The sequence below is a fragment of the Thamnophis elegans genome, chromosome 8 (assembly GCF_009769535.1).
Source record: "Thamnophis elegans isolate rThaEle1 chromosome 8, rThaEle1.pri, whole genome shotgun sequence".
NCBI lineage: Eukaryota > Metazoa > Chordata > Lepidosauria > Squamata > Colubridae > Thamnophis > Thamnophis elegans.
This window is the reverse complement of record NC_045548.1, coordinates 16,450,513-16,476,487: the sequence shown is the minus strand read 5'-3', so window position 1 is coordinate 16,476,487 and position 25,975 is coordinate 16,450,513. Positions and strand designations below refer to the sequence as shown.

Here is a 25,975-nt window from a genome sequence, read left to right as displayed (position 1 = left end):
ATGTATCTCCTAATCTGTATTCAGAATCAAGTTTGGAAAGTACATTATATTGTAGGCGAATTAAAGAAAAAAATGGTTTTTACTGTGTGCTTAAGCTACATTGAATGTAAAGTAATTCTGTAGGAATATGAGGCCTAACTCAAGATGAAGCCTAACTGAAACTTCTTAGCTATTTTAATAAACGTAAAATACCTTATAATGATTAGAATAAATATCTTTGGCAGGCATGTACGTATCCATACAGGAGAAAAACCTTACAAATGTGATGAATGTGGAAAAAGTTTTACTGTAAAGTCGACTTTGGACTGTCATGTAAAAACACACACAGGTATGTAAAATCATGAGCACTCCCAACTTAATTAGATAATAATATTAGATAATAATGAGTGAACATCAGATATATTATACCTTGTATATTAGGCTGTTAATCTGGGAAAGATACTTGACTTTCTAATGAATTAACAATTTAGCTTTTAATATTTAAGTATACTGTTTGGTTTCCTTCCCCACATTCACTTCTTCCTCCACTTATTTGTTTGGAAAGTAGTTAAGCCAATATAGCAGACTTTGTCTAGTTATGACCTAAAAGGTTTTTTTTTTTTTCAAAGCTCGAAAATTTAGGAGTAGATTACGATTTAGGAGGAAGTCTTTAAACATTTTTTTTTATCAAATACTATAAAACCTTAATACAGGTTGTTTAATGTCCAAACAAAATCTAGCATAAGTTTATATATGATCAGAAATAATGTATATTTCGCTGTACACTATTTCATTATTCTCCAGGTCAGAAACTTTTCAGCTGCCATGTATGTAGTAATTCATTTTCTACAAAAGGGAGTTTGAAAGTTCATATGCGTCTACATACTGGAGCAAAGCCTTTTAAGTGTCCTCATTGTGAATTGAGGTTTCGGACTTCTGGACGCAGGAAGACTCATATACAGTGCCATTTTAAATCGGAGGCCAAGAAAGCCAGGAAAGCTGGCTCTCGTGCTCCAGCCAAAAGTCTACAGCCAGTCAATCTTCTGAATTCAACCACAAATGATTCTAACGTTTTCATCATGAATAACTCTGTGCTGACAGGCCAGTTTGACCAAAATTTGCTCCAGCAAAGTATCGTTGGTCAGGCTATCCTTCCTGCTTCTATGTCAGGTAAACATGGAAGTGTTTCATTCTATTTTCCGGTGTGTGTGTGTGCGTGTCAGTTTTGAGAAAGGTGAAATCAAACTCTTCTGCATCTCCTGTTAATGTTGACGGAGAAACTTTCACGACAGATGATGGTACAGTCACATCTGCTTGGGGTCTCTGAACAGAGGCTTCCACAGATGTTTTAATTGAGTCTCTTCATCTTTGTGTAGTTTATAATTTATGATTTACAGGTGTGTTTCAAAGTCATTCATAGAGGACATTGTGGTTTTTTGCAGGGAAACGCTTGGGTTATATAAGAAAAAAAATGCAATTTTATTTTTATGATTATAGGATTTCTATCTTTCCTTACATTAAGATATGATTATTGATATCTTGGAAATAAAATATAATAACTACTAAATTGAAGAGAATGATAAAATACTTTAAAAATCCAATCAGTTGCTTCATAAAATTAGCAGCAAATCACAGTGCTAAAATACCAGTAGCAAAATTATTGAAAACCATAAATTCTGATAGATGTATTATATACAAATAGTTTGGTACAAATAGTTTTAGCCATTTAGTATGTATGCATTTAGTTTGTGTCATTCCCACTCTATGTACATTCATTTACTTAAATTCATTTGTATATATAGAATGCACACTCTGATTTCATTGCTATCAGTCAATCAGGATTAATCAATTTGGCACTTTTTAAAATACACAGTATCAATTTTTTGGTTTTATTGGTATTACCACTATGCGCGATTGCATATTTATTTAAAAGGAAGATTTCATTATTCAGTAAGGGGCATTCCTCAGTAAGCGTCTTTAGGTTTTCAATTTTAATTATTGTAGTATAGCTTGCTTAATTCACTGATGTAGAATAAGGATTAATTCATGTTTAATCTTAAAAATATGGCTGTTTTCTTTGGTAGCTGGAGGTGATTTAACTCTATCCTTGACAGATGGTAGTTTGGCCACCCTTGAAGGAATACAGTTGCAACTTGCTGCCAACTTGGTTGGACAAAATGTTCAAATTTCTGGAATAGATCCTAGTAGTATTAACAACATTACTTTACAGGTGGGTTTATTCTATATTATCCTTCATAAGCTGTTAAATAAGTTATGCATATGGTTATAATCCCTTGCTTTTAATCTCCAGATCTTTCATATAATATATAATGTTTCAATAGTGTTTAAGTGCCGTTTTTCTCTCCTTCCTACAAATAATTTTCTTTGCGTAATTTTCTTTATTCTATTGCTCACTTATTTAGAATATGGATTCCTAATTCTACCTAATTACTCAAAAGTTTTGAATGCTAGGAGAATGTTATAGGCATCCATCTAAAAGAGGATTTAGAAAGCTGAATTGATAAATGTGAAAAATCAATCATATTTATCATGTCATTTTGCTGAGAATGTTTCTTGTTATCTTTCTGACCTAGTATCTCTCCTGTTTTGTATTTGAAAGTTTTTATCACGTGATGAGGCACTGTGAAAAGAAATCCCTTGACCTGCAGCTGTCCAACATTTTGATTTTCAAAGAAAGTTAATCACGTTCATGTAGAGTTCAGAAGCTTTCTTATAAATAACCCTTGAAACTTTGACACAACTTTAAAAAAATAATTCTAAAAGGTCTTCAGGTGGAATAAAAAGTCTGCTGAGTGCATATCTTTAGATCTTTTAATGCTAAAAAGGAAAATGAAGTGACTCAGATTCACAAAATACAACTTCTGGCAGAATTTGTATTTTATTTACCTGCCAATTGTTGGCTAATGTTTGAAATAAACCAATGTAACATTGCCATAAAGCATTAAAACTATCCAACTTTTGTAAGATTGAACAAGTTATTTATCTGTGAGATGTGCCAACTTTTGTTGCTTGGGTATTATAGTTTTACTATACTCGGATTTGGAAAATAAAAATGGAATATATTTCTATCGGACTTGTTTCTTTTCAGATTGATCCCAGTCTTTTGCAACAGACTCTTCAACAGGGTAATGTACTGACCCAGCAGCTAACAGGAGATCCCAGTTTGGCGCCTCAGAACTCCTCCCTACAGACAGTAGAAAGTACAGTGTCAGCAGCAAATGTGGTAATACAGCCTTTGTCAAGCTTGTCCTTACAGCCCAATGTTACTTCTTCAGCAAATATGACAATGGGGCCTATGGCTGAGCAAGAATCCGTATTGACTACAACTACTTCAGGTAAATATAATAGAAAAGCAGATTCATCTGAAAGCTCTTTGATTAAAATTATCTAAATTCCTTTTATTTTCCTATCTTATAATCACACCACTATAATCTGGTAAAAGATATATTTCTATGAATAAAAATTTCTAAAATAGATCGAGATAGGGCCATCTTACGCTCACAGCCAGAAATTCAACTCACTTCTCTCAGGGATATCACCCTGAAATCACTTGTGATCCTCCTGATAAAAAGCTGGCCTATCTCTGAGTTCTGAACTGAGGGATATTTTTCTATCTTTTATTTGCTTAAATAATTTAAAATATGATTGCTTAGTTCATTTGAAAAACCAAAGATTTGATTCTGCATTGAGGATGGTTCTACAAATGGTCACCTGGAGAAGTCTGGAAGAAAATTCTCCAGATTAATCCCAAGAGTCACAAATAACCTTCTTACTCCTTCAGATCTAAGACAGATAGAGCACCTGTTTTTCTACTATTGTGATTAGGATTATCTATACGGAACCATTATTATGTAATATGTATCAAAGCCAGCTCCCTTATGTTTTTCAGTTATGTGTCCGACACCATTATAACATTAAATATGAATAATATAAAACCTGAGTACTTTTATTTAGTTTATTTTACTCATGTTCAGGTTCACAGGATCTCTCTCAAGTTATGACTTCACAGGGAATGGTATCAACTGCCAATGGTCAACATGAGATTACACTGACAATAAATAGTTCTGGTCTGAGCCATGTTTTAACTCATGCTTCTAGTTCAACCACTACAAACTCATCAGGCACCCCTCAAGAGATCACCCTTACTATATCTGGCAAGTATTATTGTGAAATTATTCTGATTCTTCTCCATTGAAACTTTTTAATGAAACATACTCATTTGCAATTTTACCTTAGGTGGAATATTTAGGGTATTTTTGATGGGGTTATATTTGGTGGGGTTACAAATTTAATGTTATAGTAAGTTTTGTACAAATGTTCTTGATCTTTAACTGATTAGTACCGATTGAGTATACCTTATAGAATGTTTTTACTGCAGCTTCTGCTTCACATATTTATTCCATATATTTGGTAATATTCAGTTTATATTGTGAAATAATTCATAACTATATACTTTGAACTTGACAAGATTTACCATACTTGTTCCTCAATTTGTTATACAAGTGACAATAATTCTGTGCTTTCTTTCATTAGAGGTATATTCTCTGTATATACTGATCCTATCAGTGTGAATTAAAATACTGTAGGATGCAGTGTTCCCTTTAAAGGTAGAGCTTAGCCATACTGAACTTTCATTCTGAAGTTTTTCCATAAACTGTTCTATTTCAGAAATGAAAAATTGTTCATTTTAAAGAATATTAAAATGTATAAAGTTTCATGATGGCACTAATTGCTGAGGGCTTTGTTACTGAAAAAGGAAAGGGGAACTTAGATCTGAAGTGGCTAAACAATTCCATTTTCCATTTAGGCCAAGACCTTATTCAACACATTTCCTCTGGCAGCAATGAGCTGAATGGGAACCTACGATTGGCAACACCTAATATCACTAATCAATCACCTGCTACAACACTAACTATAAATAATGATCAGTTATTGTCACAGAACCCAACACTGAATAGTTCTTCAGGTAAATTTTCATTTATTTTCCTCAAATTTGCTAGTTTGCACATAGTTACTTAGAACTATTTTACAGTGATCTCGATGGAATTTACATTTGAAAACATGTTATAAATTATTTGAACCACATGCAGGGTGGATTTGATTTAAATTAAGTCAATTTAAATCATGATTTAAATCACTGGTAAAAAGACTTAATTTAAATCAACTCAATTTTTAAAGAACAACTGTCATTTCTGCTACTTCTCTGACCCGCTGTTGACTCACTGATGGTCCCAATGTTGCAGAATATATAGCCTCATGCTACTTAACTAATCTCCATTTCATGCTGATTATTATTATTATTTTTTTAATATATATTTTATTATGTTTTCATTCTATACAATCACATATTCACTGTGCTTAATCAGGGCATATAACATTGAATAATAAACACGGCCCTCACTTATATAGAAAATGCCCTCTACAATACAAACCCAGTATACCACCTTGGCCTACCATACACCCTCTTTCAACCCCCTCCAACTTTCATTCTTCCTTCTCACACACCCCTCTACGCCTACTTCCCCTCCCCTTCTTTCTAACCTTAACCCTATCACTCCCTCTCCATTCCCTCCCTCCCTTCTCCTCCTCCTCTCTCTCACCCTCTCCACCCTCCTTCTTCTTTCACTCGACTCTTTCCTTCGGTATCTATTACCTTCCAGTATATTCGGTTTGTTCTATTTTCGCACTAACATTGAAAAGCCACAGTATACAAATACAATCATGGAATTTAACACATATTGTATTTCCCCCCTCCCCCCTCCCCCTGAATCCCCCCCTCCCTTCCCTCCCCCCGACTTCCCAAAGACCATACGTGGTATAATTTTTGAACAATCACAGTCTAAAATATCTCTACATTGAACTCAGCTTCTTACTGTTACCCAAATTTTAAACAATTTAAATTATTCATGCTGATTATTTATGTATCTTAAATAGAAAACTATATTTAGATAGATTTTTACTCCAAAAGCATTTTATTAAAATAAATTTGATAAAAATTAAAAAAAATCTGATTTAAATAAAAAAATCTGATGTAAATTTTAAAAAATCTGATGTAAATTTTTAAAAAAATCAGTTTTTTTTAAAAAAAACACATTGATTTTTTTCCACATTGACAGCATGGTTATCTTTAATAGAAGGTATGTGAGATAGCCATGGTTTGGAGGAATAGGGTCATGGACTTGGACTTACTTGGACTTAATCTTCGTAAATGTCAATGTCCATAAGGCAGTGACCGTTGCATTGTGAAGGCCAGGGGCAGGACGTCACGGATTACAGCACGCCATTGATTCCGATTTAGGGCGGCTTGTTGGGCATCGGTTATCGAGAAATGGAGTGGTTGAAGATCGTGAGCCACTTGGGATATCCACGTTTTCTTTGGGGAATAGGGTCATGGAGAGAATGTGCTTTACCTTGTCAAGGTACAAAGATGGCACAATTTACCTTCCCATGGGGCTTAAGTTCAGTCCAAAAATATGCAACCGCAGAAGTCATTTCCAATGTTAGAACTGCCAAGGAAAAGCTTGCAGTCATGAAAAGCATCTCATTTCACTATGGTGGGGAGGGTATGTTGTTTTGCATTGTGTCTTTAGAATGATAGTTTGCACAGATTCTCATCACACCAAAGTAAACATTTGAATATTTGAACATCCTTGTAATCTTAATTCCTGTTCACCTTAACCTAAATTTCAGGGCACTTTGTGCTTGTTTACTTACTAGCTTTAATTCAGGCATTCAAGGCAATACACTTGTTTTTCCTCACAGCAATCTTCTTGAGATAGGTTGACCTGAAAATATGGTCCCTTTTTGAGGTAGACCAGTTTAGGAGACAAATATCCAAGAAAATAGGTTTTGGTACAGGTAGTCCTCAGCTTACGATCACAGTTGAGGACAGAGTTTTTATGTTGATAAGCAAAACATTTGTTAAGTGAGTTTTTCCCCATTTTACGATCTTGTTGTTTAAGTGACCCATTGCAGTTGTTAAGTTAGTAATGTTGTTAAGTGAATCTGGCTTCCCCATTGGCTTTGCTTGTCAGAAGGTCACAAAGGCTAATCACATGACCTCCAGACACTGCAATCGTCATAAATATGAATCAATTGCCAAGCATCCAAATTTTGATTATGTGACCTTGGGGATGATGCAATGGTTATAAGTGTGAAAACGATTGTGTCACTTTTCAGTGCCGTTGTAACTTTGAACAGTCACTAAATGAACTGTTGTAAGTCAAGATCTACCTGTATAAGCTATAATAACTGAATCTTGGAAACCTGACAGTTTATTTTTCCCTCTCTCTTATACCCAAGATAATCGTGGTGAACCAGACTTGATATTTTCCTCACTCTCTCCTGTCTTTTCAGACAAAATTGATATTTTGGTAATGGCTGCGATATATTTTCTTCAAGGTCATTTTCAAACCCTCTGCTGAGGGAATGAATTACCTAAGGTCGCTCAGTTTGGTCTTCCACGAAACTTGCTGACTTTCTCATTGCAAATTACACTAGGGCAAACTTTCTAATTCTGACATTCTAAATTGAACACATGTTAAGCATATTAGATCAGGAGAAGTAGTACCAAGATATTATACAATCTAGAAGTTAATGCCATTTAAGCTCTTGTTAATGTCTCTGTGATTCTGGCCTATTCTGTTGAATTTGTTCATGCAGAATCATAAGGGCAAGTAGACGTTAAAGAGTGTTTATTTTAATGGTTAGGAATGCACTTTTCTCCCCAAGAGGTGAATAGCACAGAACTATTTTGGAGTAAGATACTGACAGTTGTAGCTGGAATTTAAATTTTGCATGGGTTACAAAATGGCTAAATAATGAAGACTCTTGGAATGTTGTACAGTACATCCCCAATTATGAATTGTGATTCTGATTTTGAATTATTGTGGTATACTTTTTGTAGAACTTAACACTTCAAGCGGAAACCTTCCAACGACACCACCTTTGTCTCAGCCAGCTCAGAACCTAGTAATGTCATCCCCAGGTGTGGGAGGAGATGGTAGTGTCACATTGACCCTGGCTGATACTCAGAGTATGTTATCTGCTGGTCTTGATGCAGTGACACTTAATATCACTTCACAGGTTTGTGTCATTTCTCTGATCTGCTCTCCCCTGTTCTTAACATTTGCTAAATTCATTAAACTTGGAAAAAAAATATTAAGATAATCGTAGGTTCATCCTGCTTGTATAGCAATGAATATTGAACATATTTTCAAAATTGTGCAGTATACTTCACTCTTTGTGTGGTTTCAACTTTATGATATATCTGGTGCTGCATTTTTCAGGGTCACTATGTAATTGAATTTTCACTTATATTTCCTAAAGGTAAGATGGGATATTCAGGCTTTGCATCCAAACTTCTGTTGTTTGGATGCAAAGCTTAAATGCAAAGTGCCCCCCACCCTTCTCGCTATTCCCTCTGCTTCCTAAAATTTGCTCCATATAATATGGAATTCTAAATATGACATGAGAACTGCAGGGGGAAGCACAGATTAACAAATATAGCTCCCTTCTTTTCTCCCTAGGAAGCATTGAATCAGTGGGACTAGAAATTCTTTTGTGACTTGTTTGCAGAACAATAGTTTGAATCCAGCTGACCGTTAGCTCTCATCAATTACAAAGGACTTTTCTCTTAATTTTCCCATTAATTTACCTACGTGGAACCTATCCATAGATTAAATATAAACCATCCCTTGCAGTAAGAAGAAAATACATAAGAAAGTTACATCTGTGGGAGATATTTTAAATGTAGAAGTTTGTTAAGGACGGATATAGAGTATAACTTAACATTTAACCTCTACATTTAAAAATGAATATGGATAATACAAATTGGTGCTTCTTTTGGTTGTTTGGTTTTAAAACAAAGTGTAGTATATAGGGATGATGGGCAGTAAACGTCTAATAATTATTATAAGAAGAATCTAAAGTGCTCTGGGACTTTAGAATTAAAATTGACAGGTACCTGCCATGTAAAACCTCAGACTGAGCAATTATTAAAAAAAATGACAAAAAAATCTGGATAGTGGACATGGTAGTACATGGAAACAGCAGAATAGAAGAGAAAAAACCAGAGAAGTTAACAATATACAAAGACCTGCAAATAGAAATAAAAGCAAGCAAAGGTAGTACCAATACTAATAGAAACTTTGGGTACAGTCCCAAAACAACTGGAGCATCACTTGAACACCACTGGCATTGACAAAATCACCATCAGTTAGTTGCAAAAGGCAGCTTTAGTCTGAACGGCTTACATCTGGGACAATGCCTTTAACACATCTACATTTACCTATCCCAAGTCTTTAGGGTCCTGATAAATTGATAAAAATGCCCAATCCAGTCTGAACATCTGGCTGACTGTGCGATGAGCATACTTTTTAAGTGACAGACAGATCAGAGAAAGAAATGAAGTGAGTAATACAGAAACATGCACCAAGGATATACATCTCACCCCAAATCAATTAACTGCAAAAGTCACAGTTAATCCCTGAAGGATTAAGGGGTTAATTATAGAGTAAACCTTGGGGTTTTCATACAATGGCCTTGTGAACTATGAATAAAAGATATTATCTTTTATCAGAATGTGTTATATAATGCTGCATCTTCATTGCTTTCCTCTTAGTACCCAAATTGAAGTATGTCATACTGAAATAAATGTTTGTTAGTCTTTTATATAGCCTTCTCAACTTTAGTTTTCTCCCCTATGTTTAGTATTTTTTAACAATTAATGAGTGACAAATCATCTTGAATTTTGTTAGTACTACATGCTAACAAATTGATGGTGTCATAAGTGTGATTTGTTGGACAGATTTCAGATTTTACACAAAACTTTCATTAATGTGATCACAGGATATATAGGCTATCAGTCAATTAATTTCACATTACATATTACTGCTTTTAGGGTAACTCTTAACATTAGACAAATTAAATATTTTGGGGTTATTAATAGAATAATAGCTTAAACTTTTCATTTAGCCTAAGATATAAGATTATATAACATATAAACTTATCTACTTTAGTTACCTATGCGTGAAAAGTTTAAGTAATAAATATGTTAATTGGTTCAGATTTTGATATGTGACTTAGTTGCACATTTTTTAAACATTTGGAAATTTCTTTGCCAGGGTCAGCAGTTCCCTGCTTTACTCACAGATTCTACCCTTTCTGGCCAGACCAATTCAAGCTCACAGCAGGTCATCCTAGTCAGCCATGCTCCACATTCAGTACCTGCAAACCATGATGAATTAACTTATCAGGTAAGTAGTCTTCATTAACCTTTCTTGAATGCTAATGCAGTCGTTTTGTGTCCTGTATCTGAGGTTGTCATTTATCTTACTCATTTATTTCATTAGGGATAGTATCTATGAAAACTTTAATTTGACAAGTTTGCTCTTCCAAGGAGAATTTGAGATGGCACTATATTAAATGTAGTATTTGTCACTTTTCTAAATGAGACCTGAAGTGCAGGCCTTTATATCGGGAGCCTGCTATTCATAGGAATTACTCCAGATAGTGTCTATTGCAATGTTCTCTAGCCTGGTTCTCTCCCAATATATTAGATATTGCCAATTGCCATAATCCCCCTGTCAGTGTGGCCTCTAATTAATGGATTCTGAAACTTGGAAGTCCAGTATATCTAAGTAATTTGTTTGAAGAAACTCGTATATGGAACTATTGCCTTAGGCTGATGATATTTTTGTTCACAGCTATCCTAGTGAATTTAATACAGCATATTTTTGCACAGATATACTTTATTGGTGTCAGATGCAACTTTTTTTAATTTTAAAGTTGAAATTTGATTCTCTCATGTGATTGTTTTATTCTTAATATTTATTTTATCTTGTTCTTCTACGCTCTGGTTGCATCTCATCAGCATCTCATCATTGTTTAATTCTTCTGATTTTCTCTTACATCACTTATCTGAAACCTACTATTATTATTCTGCTCTTTTGGATTTTTTTAGGATAGTTTTTCAAATTAATTATGATCATTAGTGTTAATGATTGTTGGCTGTGAATTAGATAGATCTAACAGCATTCTGTAAGATTCCCCGAATGAGCAATGGTGATGATAACCATTTCCATGTTGTTTGTGTCCAGCTTCTGAAGAATCTTTGAGCAAGGAGGATCTGTTTAGTTGTTGGATTGATAGATCCTACATACATTTTGCTTTTTTTCATTAAGTGAATTTAAATGTGATGTCTATAAAGCAAGAGAGTGTACAACCTCCCTGTTTTTTCCCTTTTGGCATATGCATTGCTACCCTTGACAGATGCCCTATTAGTGTGCTAACATTGCATTTGAAATAATTAAAATTATCCCTTTAAAATGGGCTGTCTGATGAGTGCAGTATTCTTTAGGAACGCCTGCTTGCCCACCTAGTTAACCTAAAATCCTGGCAAGTAAGATTTTGCAATGTGTACAAGACGCACAGTAGTACATGATTTGAGATATAACTACTTTTGATGTTTTGAACATAATACAATACCAGTACTTTCTTTGGATGATCTTTGCATTGAGGCTTTAAAGGAGAGAATAAAGTATTAAAAGTCAGTTCTTATTTTTGCAATTTAATATTTATGACTTTGCTGTACTAAAAATTCCCATATCTCTGTTGATTGCCTTCACATCCTTTTGATATTATATTTAAATATGTAATTTATTATTGCTATTTGACATCGTTTTCCAGATGTACTGTGCAGGAAAAATGGCTTAAATATGACTAACTCTGCAGTAAAGAGTGGTACTATCAATTCATGTAACTTTTCAGCAAGTTCTGCTTTTCTTTCAATATCACTATCAGCCCCTTTGCCACTATAGCTGATTTCTTACAGCTAATATGCTTGAATGTAGAATTTTGGTATCTCTATGCTCTACATATTTGTTGATTGTTTCTTACTATTCATGAAATCTGTTTCTGAAGGAGATACTCTTGAACTATCTATTCTCTTTCCTGAAAACACCATTCTTATTTTTTCTCCCCTTCTTTCATTCTTATTCTCAACTAATCCTATTTGGTTTGTGATTAATTTCTCTGACCACTCTAGTTTTTATGTCCTTACATGTCTTTCTGTAAACTTAAGTTGCAGATAAATTGCCTCACCTGTCTGCTTTCCCTCTTCATTTTCATTGTCCACCACAAAGCTTCCTCTTTGCTGCCTTCCATAGAATTGCTTTTTACTGCTTCAACAGTAACTAATTATGACAAAGAATGGAAAGTCTTACCTGATGATTTATTTATTTTTGTTCATGGGTAATGTCTCTTTCAATCTTAACTCAAGCAACTGATGTCTAGATGTGTTTTTTTTTATGTGCTACTTGAAGAATACCACAGTAAAACATTTATGTAGTATTAAGACATACAGACAGGCACATACACCGAGCGAGAGAAAGAGAGAGTACATGTATGTTATGTAAACTATGTCAAAGGCTATGGAAATGCTACTCTAGTAAACATCTGTTGCTGATAGGGCTTAAGCCTAGAGCTTTCAGCCACAGTGCTTGAATTGCCTCTGGTTTTGCTCACAGAGTGGGAGTACTCAGAAAGATGGATTGATGGAGACATAAATCTTAGGAAAATTAATCAGGTAAGAATATTTCTGCATTCAAAGGTTTACTTACATCTGGAAAGCATTTGTCTTTTTAACTTTTAGTCTTTCTAATCAATTGTGGACAGGGTGACAGGCTGATTCCTGACTAGTAGCAGGTGGATATTGTTTGTTTCCTCAAATGACTAGTAGGGCAGGTTCAGTTCTAAATTATTTGAGTAGGTAGTTTCTCCTAGCTTTCAGATCCCCAATGCCTTCAGAACATGTAGGCAAATTGATACTAAGCTATGGCTTTGTATCATGTATTTTCATAGTAATCTCATCAAGTTTACCTCTGGCATGTTTTCCCTTTTCCCTGCCCTCACCCCAGCCATTTAACAGAATGGCACCTGAAGTTGTCAATTATAGGAAATCTTATTTTGAGGAATTAGAAAAGGACTACAGGTTTCAATCTTCATGATACTTACCCAAATTGTGGTCATAATCACTACAGTGCTGACTATGGGATTTATTTGGTAACTTAGGTCACAGCTAAGTCATCTGCAGCAAATCAAACTATCCAAGTCCATATAACAGATAATAGAATTCTGCATATAGAAACACATTGCCTGGAAATAATAGCTTAATGTAAGTAGAATTGTTCCTGTGTGCCTCTTTATAGTTGTAAGCACAACTATGATTTTAACTTTGGGTCTACGTATTCTTTTTGATCCATCCAATAAGTTGGCTGAGGTAGAAATCTTGCATCCTTGGTTTACTATTGTACCACAAGTCAGCAAGCATAGTTTGAAACAAAACCAAGTCTGCGGGATTTAAATAGACATTATCATAAGACTTATTGCGTATCAGGAATAGAAGTTTCTAAGCTCCTGTAATGATATGTGGGAAAGATTTTGGGAGATGAGTGAAAAGAGGCCGCCTAGGGAATGGTCAGATAAGAGAGGGCATAGTCCACAGCTAGATAGTAAGTGGAGTAAAAGACTCAGAAGGAATCGTCCCTAGTTTCTTGGGCTGTAAAGGAGATGGCAGGAGATTTTACTTTCAGACTTAGAAGATTTGATTAATATAGCTTTACCATAAAGTAGAATTAGCTTATCCAGCTGTGTTTCCTGTCTGGTCTATCCTGTAAGGCTGACATCTCCTTTCCTCAAAAGGAAAAGAGGAAATTAAATGACATATACATGAATGCTGGACTATGAGGAGCCTTGGTGGCACAGTGGTTAAAGTGTAGTATTGCAGGCTAATTCTGTCCACAGCCTGGAATTTGATCCTGATGAGGCTCACGGTTGACTCAGCCTTCCATCCTTCTAAAGTCAATAAAATGAGGATCCAGATTGTTGGGGGCGTTATGCAAATAATTCTGACATTGAAAACTGCTGAGAGCAGGGGTCTCCAACCCCCGGACCCAGGTCTCTTCAAAACCGGGCTGTGCGAGTGATGGGCAGGCATGTATGGGTAAAGCTCCACTCGCGTGAATGGAGGCCACTTGTGTTCGCGCACAAAGCTCCACTCCATATAATATAATAATAATATAACTTTATAATAATAATATCAGGTGTGTAGGCTTGATTGGGAAACTAGAAAAAGCACCCTAGAAAAAGTGTATACAGATGAAGAGGCAGTTGCCTGTTATGGTTGACAAACTGATCCCACTTTCCTAGTCCATGTGAGAGGGGTAATTTGACAGCAAAATAATCTCTTGTTACATAATGAAACAAATTCATGGGGAAATTGGTATCCCTAAGTTGGGTTGAAGTAATGTTGATGAACACCCCCTTATTCTTTTACCAGATCACCTGTGTGTGTGATGTGTGGTCTGTATCCACATATGTATCCACGCATCTTGCAGGAAGTTGCTAACAAGATTATTAATCACTTACATGGAAGAATTGGGGTAATATGTGTGTCAAAGCTGTATAATAAAACTATGCTCTTGAGATGTAATTGTATCCCATCTGAAAAGGCAATTCAATATTTTCACAAACATTTTGAGGGTTGTGTTTGCCATAATTATTTGTCTGTGTATTTTGTGTCCCTGTTACAGGTGAGTGAGGTTTCCCCACCTCTGTCAAAAAGTATTCAAGTTGAAAAAGAGGCCCGCGTGCACCATTGTTTTGAGTGTAGTCAAACATTTTCTTCAGTCACCGTGCTAATGCAGCACAGTAAGGAAGTTCATGGAAAAGAAAGAATCCACATCTGTCATATTTGCAATAAAGCTTTCAAACGAGCCACACATCTGAAGGTACGAGATGAAATTAATCTGTTTTAATGAAAATTTTAAAAGCCAGGTGGGTGGACTTTGGGACAATCACTGTCTCAGCCCACAATACCAGGCTTTGGTGAAGAGCTGGTTGGTCAGTTCCTGTTGCAACCAATAGGCGAATGCTGGATTGATCCAGGAGAGGAGGTGGGGAAATGGACCCTGCACTTGTAGGAAGATGCTAGGAAGAAGTGGGGGGGAGGAGAGAATAGGGACCTATGATCAATCTTGCCTTGCCTCTAAGGTTTAACAGTTGAGCCTGGTTATTAGTTGGATAGGAGATTTCCAGGTTTCATCAGGGTATTTAGATAAATTAAGGACTTGAAGTCCCAAAGGTGCTTTTTCAGGAGGCAAACTGGTAACTTTGCCTCCTGAAAAAGCACATTTGGGACAACCATGACCTGGATGACAAGAATCTCTACAGACTTTAAGGACTTGAAAACATCCCTCAGAAGAAGGAAAGAATAAAGGGCGACCTTATTTGCTGTCAAGAAAACAACATGGGCTTGTCAACGGGATTTGTAGAGAACTTGGAGACTTTACTGGTCTGACCCCCTCCTCCGTCCCGTAACGAAAGCCGAGACAAGCTTAATTAGAATGTCCTTTAATAACAAGACCAGAATCTCGGTGGCTGAAAGCCAAGCAAACAAACAGATAAGGACCTTGGCAGCAATTCAGACAAACCTTGGCAGCAATCCAGCCTGCCCAGTTAGTTTCTCTTTAGTCAATGCGTTGACTTCTGTGAGAGGGGTGGGTCACAAGCAGTCTTTTTTATAGTCTGGAGAGGGGCCTAATGACCTCTACCTGAGCGCAATTACCTCCTGTAATTGTGTAATTGTTCTTGAGCCGAGTAGCTCTTCGATGGCGTGCATCCAGGAACAACTCACTGCTGGTTTCTGGATCACTCTCCCTTGTCTCCTCCCCACTCCTCCAAGGCTTAGGCGCTACCTGGTGTCCAACCAGTCTCTCTGCGCCCTGCTCGGAGTCAGGGCGCAGACTCCAGGGTCCTCCACATCTTCCAGGGCTGACTGATAGGGCCCCTCGCTGTCGGAGTCTGGTGGCAGCTCCAACGGCTCCTGCTGAGCCACAACACTTTACTATTACCAAATCCTGTGCAAAACGTTTTAAGGAGAGGTTTTGCAACATTTTCTGCCCAGCAGAGCAAAATAATTCAACAATATCAGGGAGCAGCTTCCAAAGTAGCTATATGATTTTGCAACACCCCTGTGTCTGTTTTAACAATTTAAAAATAAGTTCTTTGCATATCACCCCACCACCCCATTTCAAAAATTTTGCACAACCCTTATATTCAATTGGATTTTGCACTGCCTTCAGGATTCCAGGTTGTTTGATTTTATTGCTGGAATACCCATGCTTCCATTTTTCGTGTTTATTCAAAGGCAGGGCTGTACTATCATTCTTTCAGCTCTGTTCTTCCATGGTAACACTGAATTGAAACAAAGCACTTTTTCTAGCAAATGAGCAAACTTCTTTCCAGGTACACATTTTTTACAGAAACAATTTTGCTTCTCCTTAGCAGGATAGGCAATGTAATTCCGTGGCACTTTATTGACTGTCCCTAAGGAAACCTGAGCTTACTACTTCCACCTCTGTGTTTCAGTATTTCATTAAAACCTGGAAAAAGAATTTACGAAGACAAAGTGTTCGAAAGTATTAGCCCAGTTGCTTGTGTTTTCTTGCTTTGCTGCTTTATTTAATGTTGCAATCATAAATACCATTATATTTTATTATGTCACCTTGAACATTGTTTCAAGTAGGTAGCAGTAGGAATTCCACTTGTTATCCAGACGACTAAATCTTAGTTTGAAGAGAAAAAGAAATATTTCATTCTGAATCATAGTTTGCTCTAATTTCTAAAAATTAGAAATTGTTATGTTTGAATATTAATGAACAAGCGGTTCTTTACACATCTGGAATCTAGACACATGTAAGGCTTACCTTTCTAATATTATATGTAGAAATTATAAATAGCAGAATAACAGAGTTGGAAGTTGCTCAAGCAGGAGAAGTTATACCATTTCAGATAGCTGGTCAAATCTCTTCTTAAAAACCTCCAGTCTTAGAATCCCCACAACTTCTGAAGGCAAGTCATTCTACTGATTAATTGTTCTGGAAGGAAATTTCTCCTTATTCTCTCCATCCTTTGCTTCTTGTTCTGCCTTCAGGTGCTTTAGAGAGTAGGTTGACCCCTTCTTCTTTGTGGCAGCCCCTTAGATATTGGAACACTGTCATTATGTCATCCCCAGTCCTTCCTTTCATTAAACTAGACATACGTAGCAATAGTGTCTGTCTTTGAAGTGTTGCATTTCACATTCCATTGCACATTTCTTGTCCTTTTGCTCTGAGTTATGTAACACCCCTGGGCCAGATCTGCAAAATGAATATAGGGTTGCAGAAACTGGAACTAAATTAACAAGCCTCCAAATATATTTCTATTATAAAAAAAAATGTGACAAATAAAATGTATTTTGTCTTTGATTAAGGAGCATATGCAAACGCATCAGGCTGGACCATCACCGAGTTCCCAAAAGCCAAGAGTATTTAAATGTGACACCTGTGAAAAAGCCTTTGCTAAACCAAGTCAATTGGAAAGACATAGTCGCATCCATACAGGTAACTAAATAGTACTGAGTGATACCCATTGCAGTATTTGAGGTTAGATTTTAATCATTTTGCTAATTATGTCTGAATCACCAAGGGCAAAGAAGCCTCGTTTGTTTTTAACCACCATGCATTTTTTAGGCTATTAATATTGAGAAAGCTCACCCTTATTACAATTCATGGATTATAGACATGGCATATTAGAGAAAGTGTCTAAGGTATCTACTTGGTCTGCTGTCCTCTTCATGCAAGACAGTTCTCATCTGTAGGTGCTGCACTTCAGGACAGAAGGATCCAGAGGGGTGGAACCAATTCTGAACAACTGCAGAACCTCTCTTATTAATTGGATTTCCTCCATATTCTATGTATCCTGCTTTGATAGCCTCCCATTCTCATTGCCTGTATGGATATTTGTCTGTCTGAAATTAGCTGCAGCATGCTCAGGTCAATTATTTGAAAACCAATGGAGGAAATGCCAGGTTACCTGGGGAATACGTATGGTGGAAGAGAAATAAGTCTATGACCACTTTGTGATCTTTGGGGAGGATCAAACGTTCAAGTAGAATTGTCGCATCTCCAAAACGTGTTAATAGAGGTGACCCTTAAGGAATGTAATAAAATGACTTTTGTTTGGATAATATGATGGTTATTTTGGAAGAAGACAGGCTAAGAAAATCAGCTTCCCATTTTATTCTTCCATAGCAATTCCCAGCATTCTGCCTTATGGCTGCTGAACATTTGTGACTATAGCTCTATCAGCCCATGTGTTTTGCAATGGGCTAGATGATTGCTTAGCTCGGTTGAAATGAGAAATATACTTTTCGGGTCACATTAGAAGAAATGGGAAATTTGCCATTGGGTCAATTCATCTGTTCTTGTTTCTTTGCTTTTTTACCAAAGGTGAGCGTCCCTTTCAGTGTACCTTGTGTGAGAAAGCTTTTAACCAGAAGAGTGCACTGCAAGTTCATATGAAAAAACATACAGGGGAAAGGCCGTACAAATGTGATTACTGTACAATGGGCTTCACCCAGAAAAGCAACATGAAGCTTCATATGAAACGGGCTCATGGCTATTCCGGTAATGTGATATTTACTATGAGAAAGTTTGGCATACCTTTTTATTTATAGCATTATGCTGAAGAGTCTCAACATTTCTAAGTTTTTTGGATTGTACCAAGCACTATAAGAATTGGGCTTTTTGCGCTGGCTCTTAATCTTTAAGATAATAGTAGGGGTATTAATGTAATTCAGTTGCTTATTGAACAGAAATGTTTTCAGTTGTGCTGTACAGTTATATTCCAGTCTAATTTTATAGGTGGCATAGTTGTTGAGAAGTATGGAGAAATCTTACCTCACAGGGTGGTTTTTTAAGGGAAAACTGGAAGGAGGTACCACCATGTATTCTACTTTCAGCTTCTGAATATGCATCTAACTAATACAAAAATTAATTATTTCAGTTCTGTATTTGACTTTGAAGAAGCATTTTGGAACTTGCTTAAATTTTCCCATTTTTGTGACTGAAAAATAAAATTTATGGCAGAAATGTGAGCCATGAAAATGGGATGTGATGCACCTGCATAGCCAAGTCTCCCAGCCGCCTTATCACCTCTTCAGACTTCTGCGTTGTTATGCAAATAAATATTTAGGTGATAATTTCTGATAGCTTTGCAGAAAACAGGCAGATAAATGTAGACATTTTGTTTATTTTAATAAGTGCGGTCTGGTAAATCTGAGTTGTATTGAACAATGCTAAAGACAGTTGTTAGGCATAGTCTGAAGACCAGAGGAGGATGAAGAGCATTGAGGGACTATAACTGACTAGCCCATAAGGCAGAATATGGCTCCAGGAGATAATAGAAGATGAGAAGATCAAAGCCATCTAGATAAAAGCCACATGCAGAACTTCTGAGAGAGACTGGGAGAAATGGGAATGGATACCAGGTTATGGCATCCTCATGGAGATAGGTGAAACAAATCCAAACCAAGTAGATATACCAAGGCAGGAAGGTACATCATTAAACTCAAGATTTTATTCTAAAGAATAGAGAATATACAACAACTTTAAACCCATATTGTATGTGTAATTCGATTTTCAAGCCTACCTATGTCTCCATTCAAGAGTTAAGCAAGGATTTATAGAGACTAATGACAAAATTTCTCCCTGTCACTCTCAGATGCTCTGCAAATGGCCGTGGAAGGCTTTGATCTTCTCATCTTCTATTATCTCGTGGGAACCTATTCGCCTTCTGGACTAGTTAGTTATTATCGCTCAATGCTTTTATCCTCTTTTGCTCTTCAGGCTATATATATAACAACTGCCTTTAGCTTTGCAATCACCACCCAATCCAACTCAGATTTACCAGACCACATTGTATTTATTAAAATAAACAAAATGATTTCAACAAGAGTTTAAAATGGAATTGACAATAGTGGCTTTCTGATCAATATATGTATTGGCTATTACGGGTGAAGATGTGAGACAATCTATTTGCTTTGCTTATGTATGATAGATTCTGGAGCAAGTAAAGGCTTGCTTGGCGGTTTATACAGGGACCTCTAGGCAAGTCAACAGTTAATTATCAGAAAAGCATCACTGAGTCAATAAAATGAAGTCACAAACTCCCAACCTGAATGCATCATCTTTCTATAAGGTTTATATAAATATGATCCATGCATATTCATCTTCAAAGGGGAATAAGCCTGCTTTTCCTGTTTTACAAGTCCTATTATTGGTGTCCTTGGTTAACAACCGTTTATTGAAATTATGATGGGACTAAATGAGTGGTATTTACAACTGATCCTCCAAGTTGTCCCAGCACCCCTGCTGTCAATTGATCAGAATCTGGGTCCTTGGAAATTGGTTCATACTTTTAATAGGTATGGCATCCTGTAGTCATATGGTTACCATTTGGAACCTTCCTTGTCAGCTTTCAAGCAAAGCCAGCTGGGAAGGTTGCTACTTGCTCCCACCAATTTTCTCCTGAACATCTATACCCTGCCGATTGCAGGGATTTCATGTTAGCACCCTTCCCCTGCCAGCCTGCTATCCACATCTGAGCCTCACCACAGCATCTCCTTCCTAACTTGCATGTACTTATGTCTCATCTCAGCACTCCCTCCCCAACCCACACAGACTCGTGCCTCACCACTGCGCCCTCTCCCCATTGGGGAGTACTCATTGGAGTAACCCCACCCATCTTCCATAGAACTTGCCCTACTGCCTGCCTGCCTGCTTGTGAGCCATAGGGGACTTGAGATTTCTCACTGGCTTTCCATTGACTGTGGGAAGTCTGCAGGAAGTTGCAAGATAAAATTATAAGAGGTTGTTGCTAATACACATGATACTCATTTAATATCTATAAGCATTTATGGGATTGCCAATGCTAAATGATATGGTTGTGTGATATTGCACTTTGTGACCATTTCATTAACAATGGGAAATCCAACTCCAATTTCTGTCAATAAATGAGCACTATCTTTAATGAACAAAAAGGCTGTTTTCTTTTCTAGAGAGTATGTTGACATGAAATAAAACACTGTACATTTAATTGATGTCACCATAATGTAAAAACCCAGTGGATATATTGTAGAAACTTGATTATATTGTAAGAAGACCTATGATTTGCAATAAATCTTTCTTGCTAGAAGAAAAGCAGTCAATCTTTTCTGGTGTACCTCCAAGAGACATAAGAAACAAAAAATACATTTGGTCCTTTTTCTTTATATTTGCAAAATTTCTTTTGATTTTTCTTCATCATGCAATTTTGAGGGCTATGTCCTGAATAAATACAGCTGTGGAAACTGCATTAAATGATTAGGTTGGAAAGTAGAATTTACTTCTGTATGTTACTTTCTTAATCATAAAGAGTATTTATGCATATAGAGCTCCATTACTTTTGAGAACTGGCACATAAATTTTAATAGACATAAATTAAATATTGATTTTTTTGAACAAGCTACTCTGTTAAAAGAATTGGACATACCACAGACTAGAATTGCATGTAGGGCTCTGTGTCCAAATGATAGCAATAAAGAAAAGTGAGGAGTACCCCTTGGAAAATGAATATTCTTTAAATTAAAGTTGTGATAGGTATTTACTCAAAACAAGCCTCAGTAAGTTCCCCTACTCCCAAGCTCTTATTTCCTCTTTTTTCGGACCCTCCCCCTTGCAAATCACTGCTGTGTAGTCAATAAAATAATCTTTTGGATTTAATTTTCCGCTGTTTGCCTGAAGACTTTATGCTGTATCTCTTACTGTTCTTTATCTTTTTATTATGATAGGTGCAATGCAAGAATCAACCAGTCATCCAGGACAGGAAGGCGAAGACATTAATCGTGCCCTGAATTTGGAAGAAGTTGTTCAAGAATCTTCAAACGAATGGCAGAGTATAACCAATATTTTTTGATGACTATAAGATGAAAGCTCCAAATGCTTTCAGGACTAGAATTTTTTTTTCTTTTTCTAAAAATAGTCATCTGTGGATTTTTACTATTAAAGCGTATTGCAAATAATAAGGATGATATAGCTTTTTAAATATTATAAAACACCGAATGAATGACCTGTCTTTTGTAAACATATAGAATATTTGAGGAACATCAGACAAACTTTGCTGCATTATCTACAATCAGTGATCTCAGGTAGATGGAACTTGTTTATCTTTTCATTCCACCACAAGTGTATTTTCTAAAACAGAAATACACCCAGACCTTGAAATCAGTGAAGAGTGAATCTGAAATAGGCTTTCTTGGATGTTCTGTCAATCATGAGGAATGTCTTGAGTATTTAAAACAAAAATGTATGGGTGCCGTAGATCAGAGGTCTCCAACCTTGGCAACTTTAAGCCTGGGGGCTTCAATTCCCAGAATTCCCCAGCCAACAAAGTTGGCTGAGGAATTCTGGGAGTTGAAGTTCACCAGGCTTAAAGTTACCAAGGTTGGAGACCCCTGCCATAGATGATGCCTGCTCCAGTGCAGATAATACATGATCTAAGGCTGTTTTAGACCATTAATTGGTGTTGGCAGATACATCAGGATGATAGCTCGTATTCATTTCGTTTGATGAGTGCTATTATTTCTCAGCTTTAAACTCAGCAATAATTCAAAGGAACACATTTAACAACTGCGATTCCCTGAAGTAAATGACAAACACATATACTTTCATGTGGATCTTTCAGCAGAGAAACTTTTGCTGAATAACCATAAAAATATAAGCCATATATTCAAGATGGTAGGACTTACAAGACTATATATATATTCCCTGAAGATCAAATTAGCTGCAGGTTAAGTTACAGCACAGTCATTCTGAAAGATAGCTGCAGATTGGAAGTCCTTGTTACTATTGTCATCAATTTATCTTGGCAGTTATGAAATTTTTAAAGACTACCTAGGCTTTTTCAGTATTACTCTGAAAGGTCCCATTAATTGAAAAGAGGTATAATTATATATAACACCCACATTGGAAATAAAGCATATGTTCTGTTTTAGACATTCCAAAGACAGAAAGATCTTGCTTAATTTTACGTTGAGATTTTAAAATTTCTTTATATGTTATATATATGTATGTGTGTATATATACAGATATTTAAGCCTCTGTGTGGCTGATGAGTATATTTTGTAAATAATAATTCCAGTTTCAAGAAGTGTTTATAAAGTTTTCAACTTTAGATAAACATTTCAAAACCAGTATTGATTCATTTTAATGTAATGTAGACATGTTATATCTTTATGAAAATATTATTGCTTTTAATTTGTTTCTCGGTTCCAGAAAAAAAACTATCTGTACATATAATTTATATTTTGTGTATTATAAGACTAGTACTTTCTATTTCCAAAAAAAGGAAAAATCACTGCTTTTGATAGGACATCTCATAATTCTTTTGTTAACTCTGGACATATGTATATAAGTATATATAGCTGGTGACTTGAAAATAACACTTTTGTTATGTGGAAATATTTAAGTCAAACATGTTGAATAATATTAATTTTTTTCCAAACTTGGTTTTCTGTCTGGTACATTATTCCTTTTCTGGGGTATTAATTATTATGCCTGAATAGATGCAAAACAATTATTGACCAGGCTCTGTAGATATTTCATGTTATTTTGCTATCTTATTTCTTCGCTTTGAATATTTTTTTCCATTTCAAGGGTTTTTTCTATTAGCGTTACTGAAAGTGTTCTGCTTGTTTGCAAATAATTTTTGTACTCATTGATATCCTTATGTGATTAGAAGAACACAACATCTTTAAGAAAAGAAGAAACAGTATTATACTGTGTAAAGTGAAACAACAAAGTTTGTGCTTAGATCTGTTCCATATCAGCAGAGACATACAAATTAAATTCACGTATTACCATATTTATTTTTTAAGCACAAACTTATGAAGTTAGTTATTTGCTAACTTTGCTATTCTTTTCTGTGGGCTATTTGAAGTCCCAAGTAAATGATACATAGAAATATTATGGAGATTAAGAAAACTGATATTAAAAGTACAGTTAATAATAATTTAGTCTGAACCATCATCAATAATAATTATATATTAAAATGCATATGCCACCAACTCCAAGTGTCTCAGGGCATATATTATAGATGGCAAACCAGGGACGAAATCTACCCTGTCTAGATCATGATAACTTGACTGAAAGACACTTACACCTTTCCATATTTTATTCTCCTCAAAAACTACCTTTACTTTAGTTGCAACACAGTTGGGCTATCATTGTGGAAAAATGAAGCTCAAAATTATACTTTACGCCTGAAACTGTTGAGATTGTTATTTTGAACAGGAAGTAGTGTGAGTCACCATTTTGTGCTGAATTACTAAATCAAAATCTTAATGAGAAATCTACTTCGCTTTTGACAAGAAGGCAAGAATGTATTCATTCAGGCAAACAATACCAAGAGTGACAAATAACTCAAAAGATCAGCTGTTGTCACAATTATGAATGTCTTATTGTAACTTGCTTTTCTTTGTTTTGCAAATCAAGAGTAACCAGCTGAAAACATTTAGTGATTAAGAACATAAACTGTATCTTGCTGGATTGAGCCCCCTGATCAATTTGTTCAGAAATCTCTTCTCACAATGGCCAACCAAACTGCACAAGGAAGCCCACAAGTCTCCCAGGAGATGGCCTTCAGAAGCTGTCACACTGCTATCAAAACTAACGGCCCTTCATCCGCATGTCTTCCATGAATTGTCCAACTCTTTTCTTGAAGCCAGCCCTGCTGGTAGCCAGGCCCAGTTCTTATACAAGCAGATTCTAAAGTTTAATTATGAATAGGAAAGCCCGTGTTGCACTATCACAGGGCTCTCCAAAGTTGGCAACTTCAAGACTTGTGAACTTCAACTCCCAGACTTCAAGTTTGGAGACCCCTGCTCTATAAGGCTATTTCAAGGGAAGGTAGTGTCTGTTTATGTCATTCTTTCAAGCCTTCATGCAAGTACATGTCTTTTAAAAGTATTGCTCTATAAATTATATAGTATATTCTTTTTCTTATAAGCCGCCAAGAGTTGTGTTGTTTGGTTTGGACAGCCATATATACCCTTTAAATAGTCAGATGGAATTAGATACTGGATCTCTGGAAAGTGACAGAAAGTTGTAAAAGAAACTACTGCATAGAGCTCCGGTATTTTTGAATCTAATTTTAAATGTATCTAGCTCAGAATTATATGAATTTCACAGGAGAATATTTTACAATTTGAGAGAGGGTCCAGTGTCATGCTAGATTATATTTTCTCTCAAACACGATCAATAACTCATTAAATAAATATTAGATTTAGAGAATGTAAAAGTGAGCTTCTCTGAGAAACGCTTTCAGGTAGTTGAAAAAGACTCTTCATTTTCCCTTTATCCCACTGTAGTTTTGGTCAATGAGGGAACGTTTCTAAACTTGCATACAGATATTGGACTGTGATTTGATTACATATATATTATCCCCATGCTAGCCTAACTTTTCATATTCTTTTGTTAGCCTGATTAATTTGCAGCTAATTTATGTTTTAGGAAAAAGAAAGGAAAATATTACTTGCCTCAGGGAATGATTTAAGATGAATACCATGCATTTATGAACCGAGGAAACCAAATCTCTCGGGAAATTTGATAGTATTCTACAAAACTCTAAATACATATAATCAGCCAGAGGCTTTGTTGCATTAAGATATTTGAATGTAAAATAATTGCTCTCCTCCATTATGTTCTATGCAGATTTCTTGAAAGATAGGTTAGACTGAGCTCATTGTCAGTCAATGTAACTTTTTCCATCTATAAATGTTTTGGGAATTGTTGAGGAAAATATCTGACATTTTCCCCATCGTATCAAGCTGCAGAATCTTGCAATATTTTTTTTTTCATTTTCCCAATAGTTAAAATTGGTAAAAGAAAAAAAAACCTTGTAAGTTAACATTTAGGACAACAGGATATGGAATTTCTTCCCCCATTTTTGAAATTCGCTATACCATATTGGAGAGTTCCACATTATACCTCTGGTTAGAAATAATGTGTATGTTGAAGTCATACTTACTGGACATTAAATCAAATGTTTTTGATTTAAT

At 35.8% G+C, this 25,975-nt stretch overlaps 1 protein-coding gene across 5 annotated transcripts in view; it reads left to right on the top strand.

Annotated features, from left to right (window-relative positions):
- Window positions 1-22,205, top strand: part of ZNF236 (zinc finger protein 236) — a 56,938-nt gene extending 34,733 nt beyond the window's left edge. For 2 of the 5 annotated variants that reach the window (XM_032222755.1, XM_032222754.1), the window contains exons 22-33: window positions 225-328; window positions 784-1,149; window positions 2,064-2,209; window positions 3,089-3,335; window positions 3,975-4,154; window positions 4,808-4,966; window positions 7,907-8,085; window positions 10,125-10,256; window positions 14,592-14,789; window positions 17,312-17,441; window positions 18,330-18,506; window positions 21,710-22,205. In XM_032222755.1, coding sequence (XP_032078646.1) covers window positions 225-328; window positions 784-1,149; window positions 2,064-2,209; window positions 3,089-3,335; window positions 3,975-4,154; window positions 4,808-4,966; window positions 7,907-8,085; window positions 10,125-10,256; window positions 14,592-14,789; window positions 17,312-17,441; window positions 18,330-18,506; window positions 21,710-21,834 — 2,143 coding nt within the window. In that variant the 3' untranslated portion in view covers window positions 21,835-22,205. Of the gene's footprint in view, window positions 1-224; window positions 329-783; window positions 1,150-2,063; window positions 2,210-3,088; window positions 3,336-3,974; window positions 4,155-4,807; window positions 4,967-7,906; window positions 8,086-10,124; window positions 10,257-12,527; window positions 12,587-14,591; window positions 14,790-17,311; window positions 17,442-18,329; window positions 18,507-21,709 lie in introns of those variants that run through there. The other 3 variants (XM_032222756.1, XM_032222757.1, XM_032222758.1) reach the window with 3 other exon arrangements.
- Window positions 22,206-25,975: the final 3,770 nt, after the last annotated feature.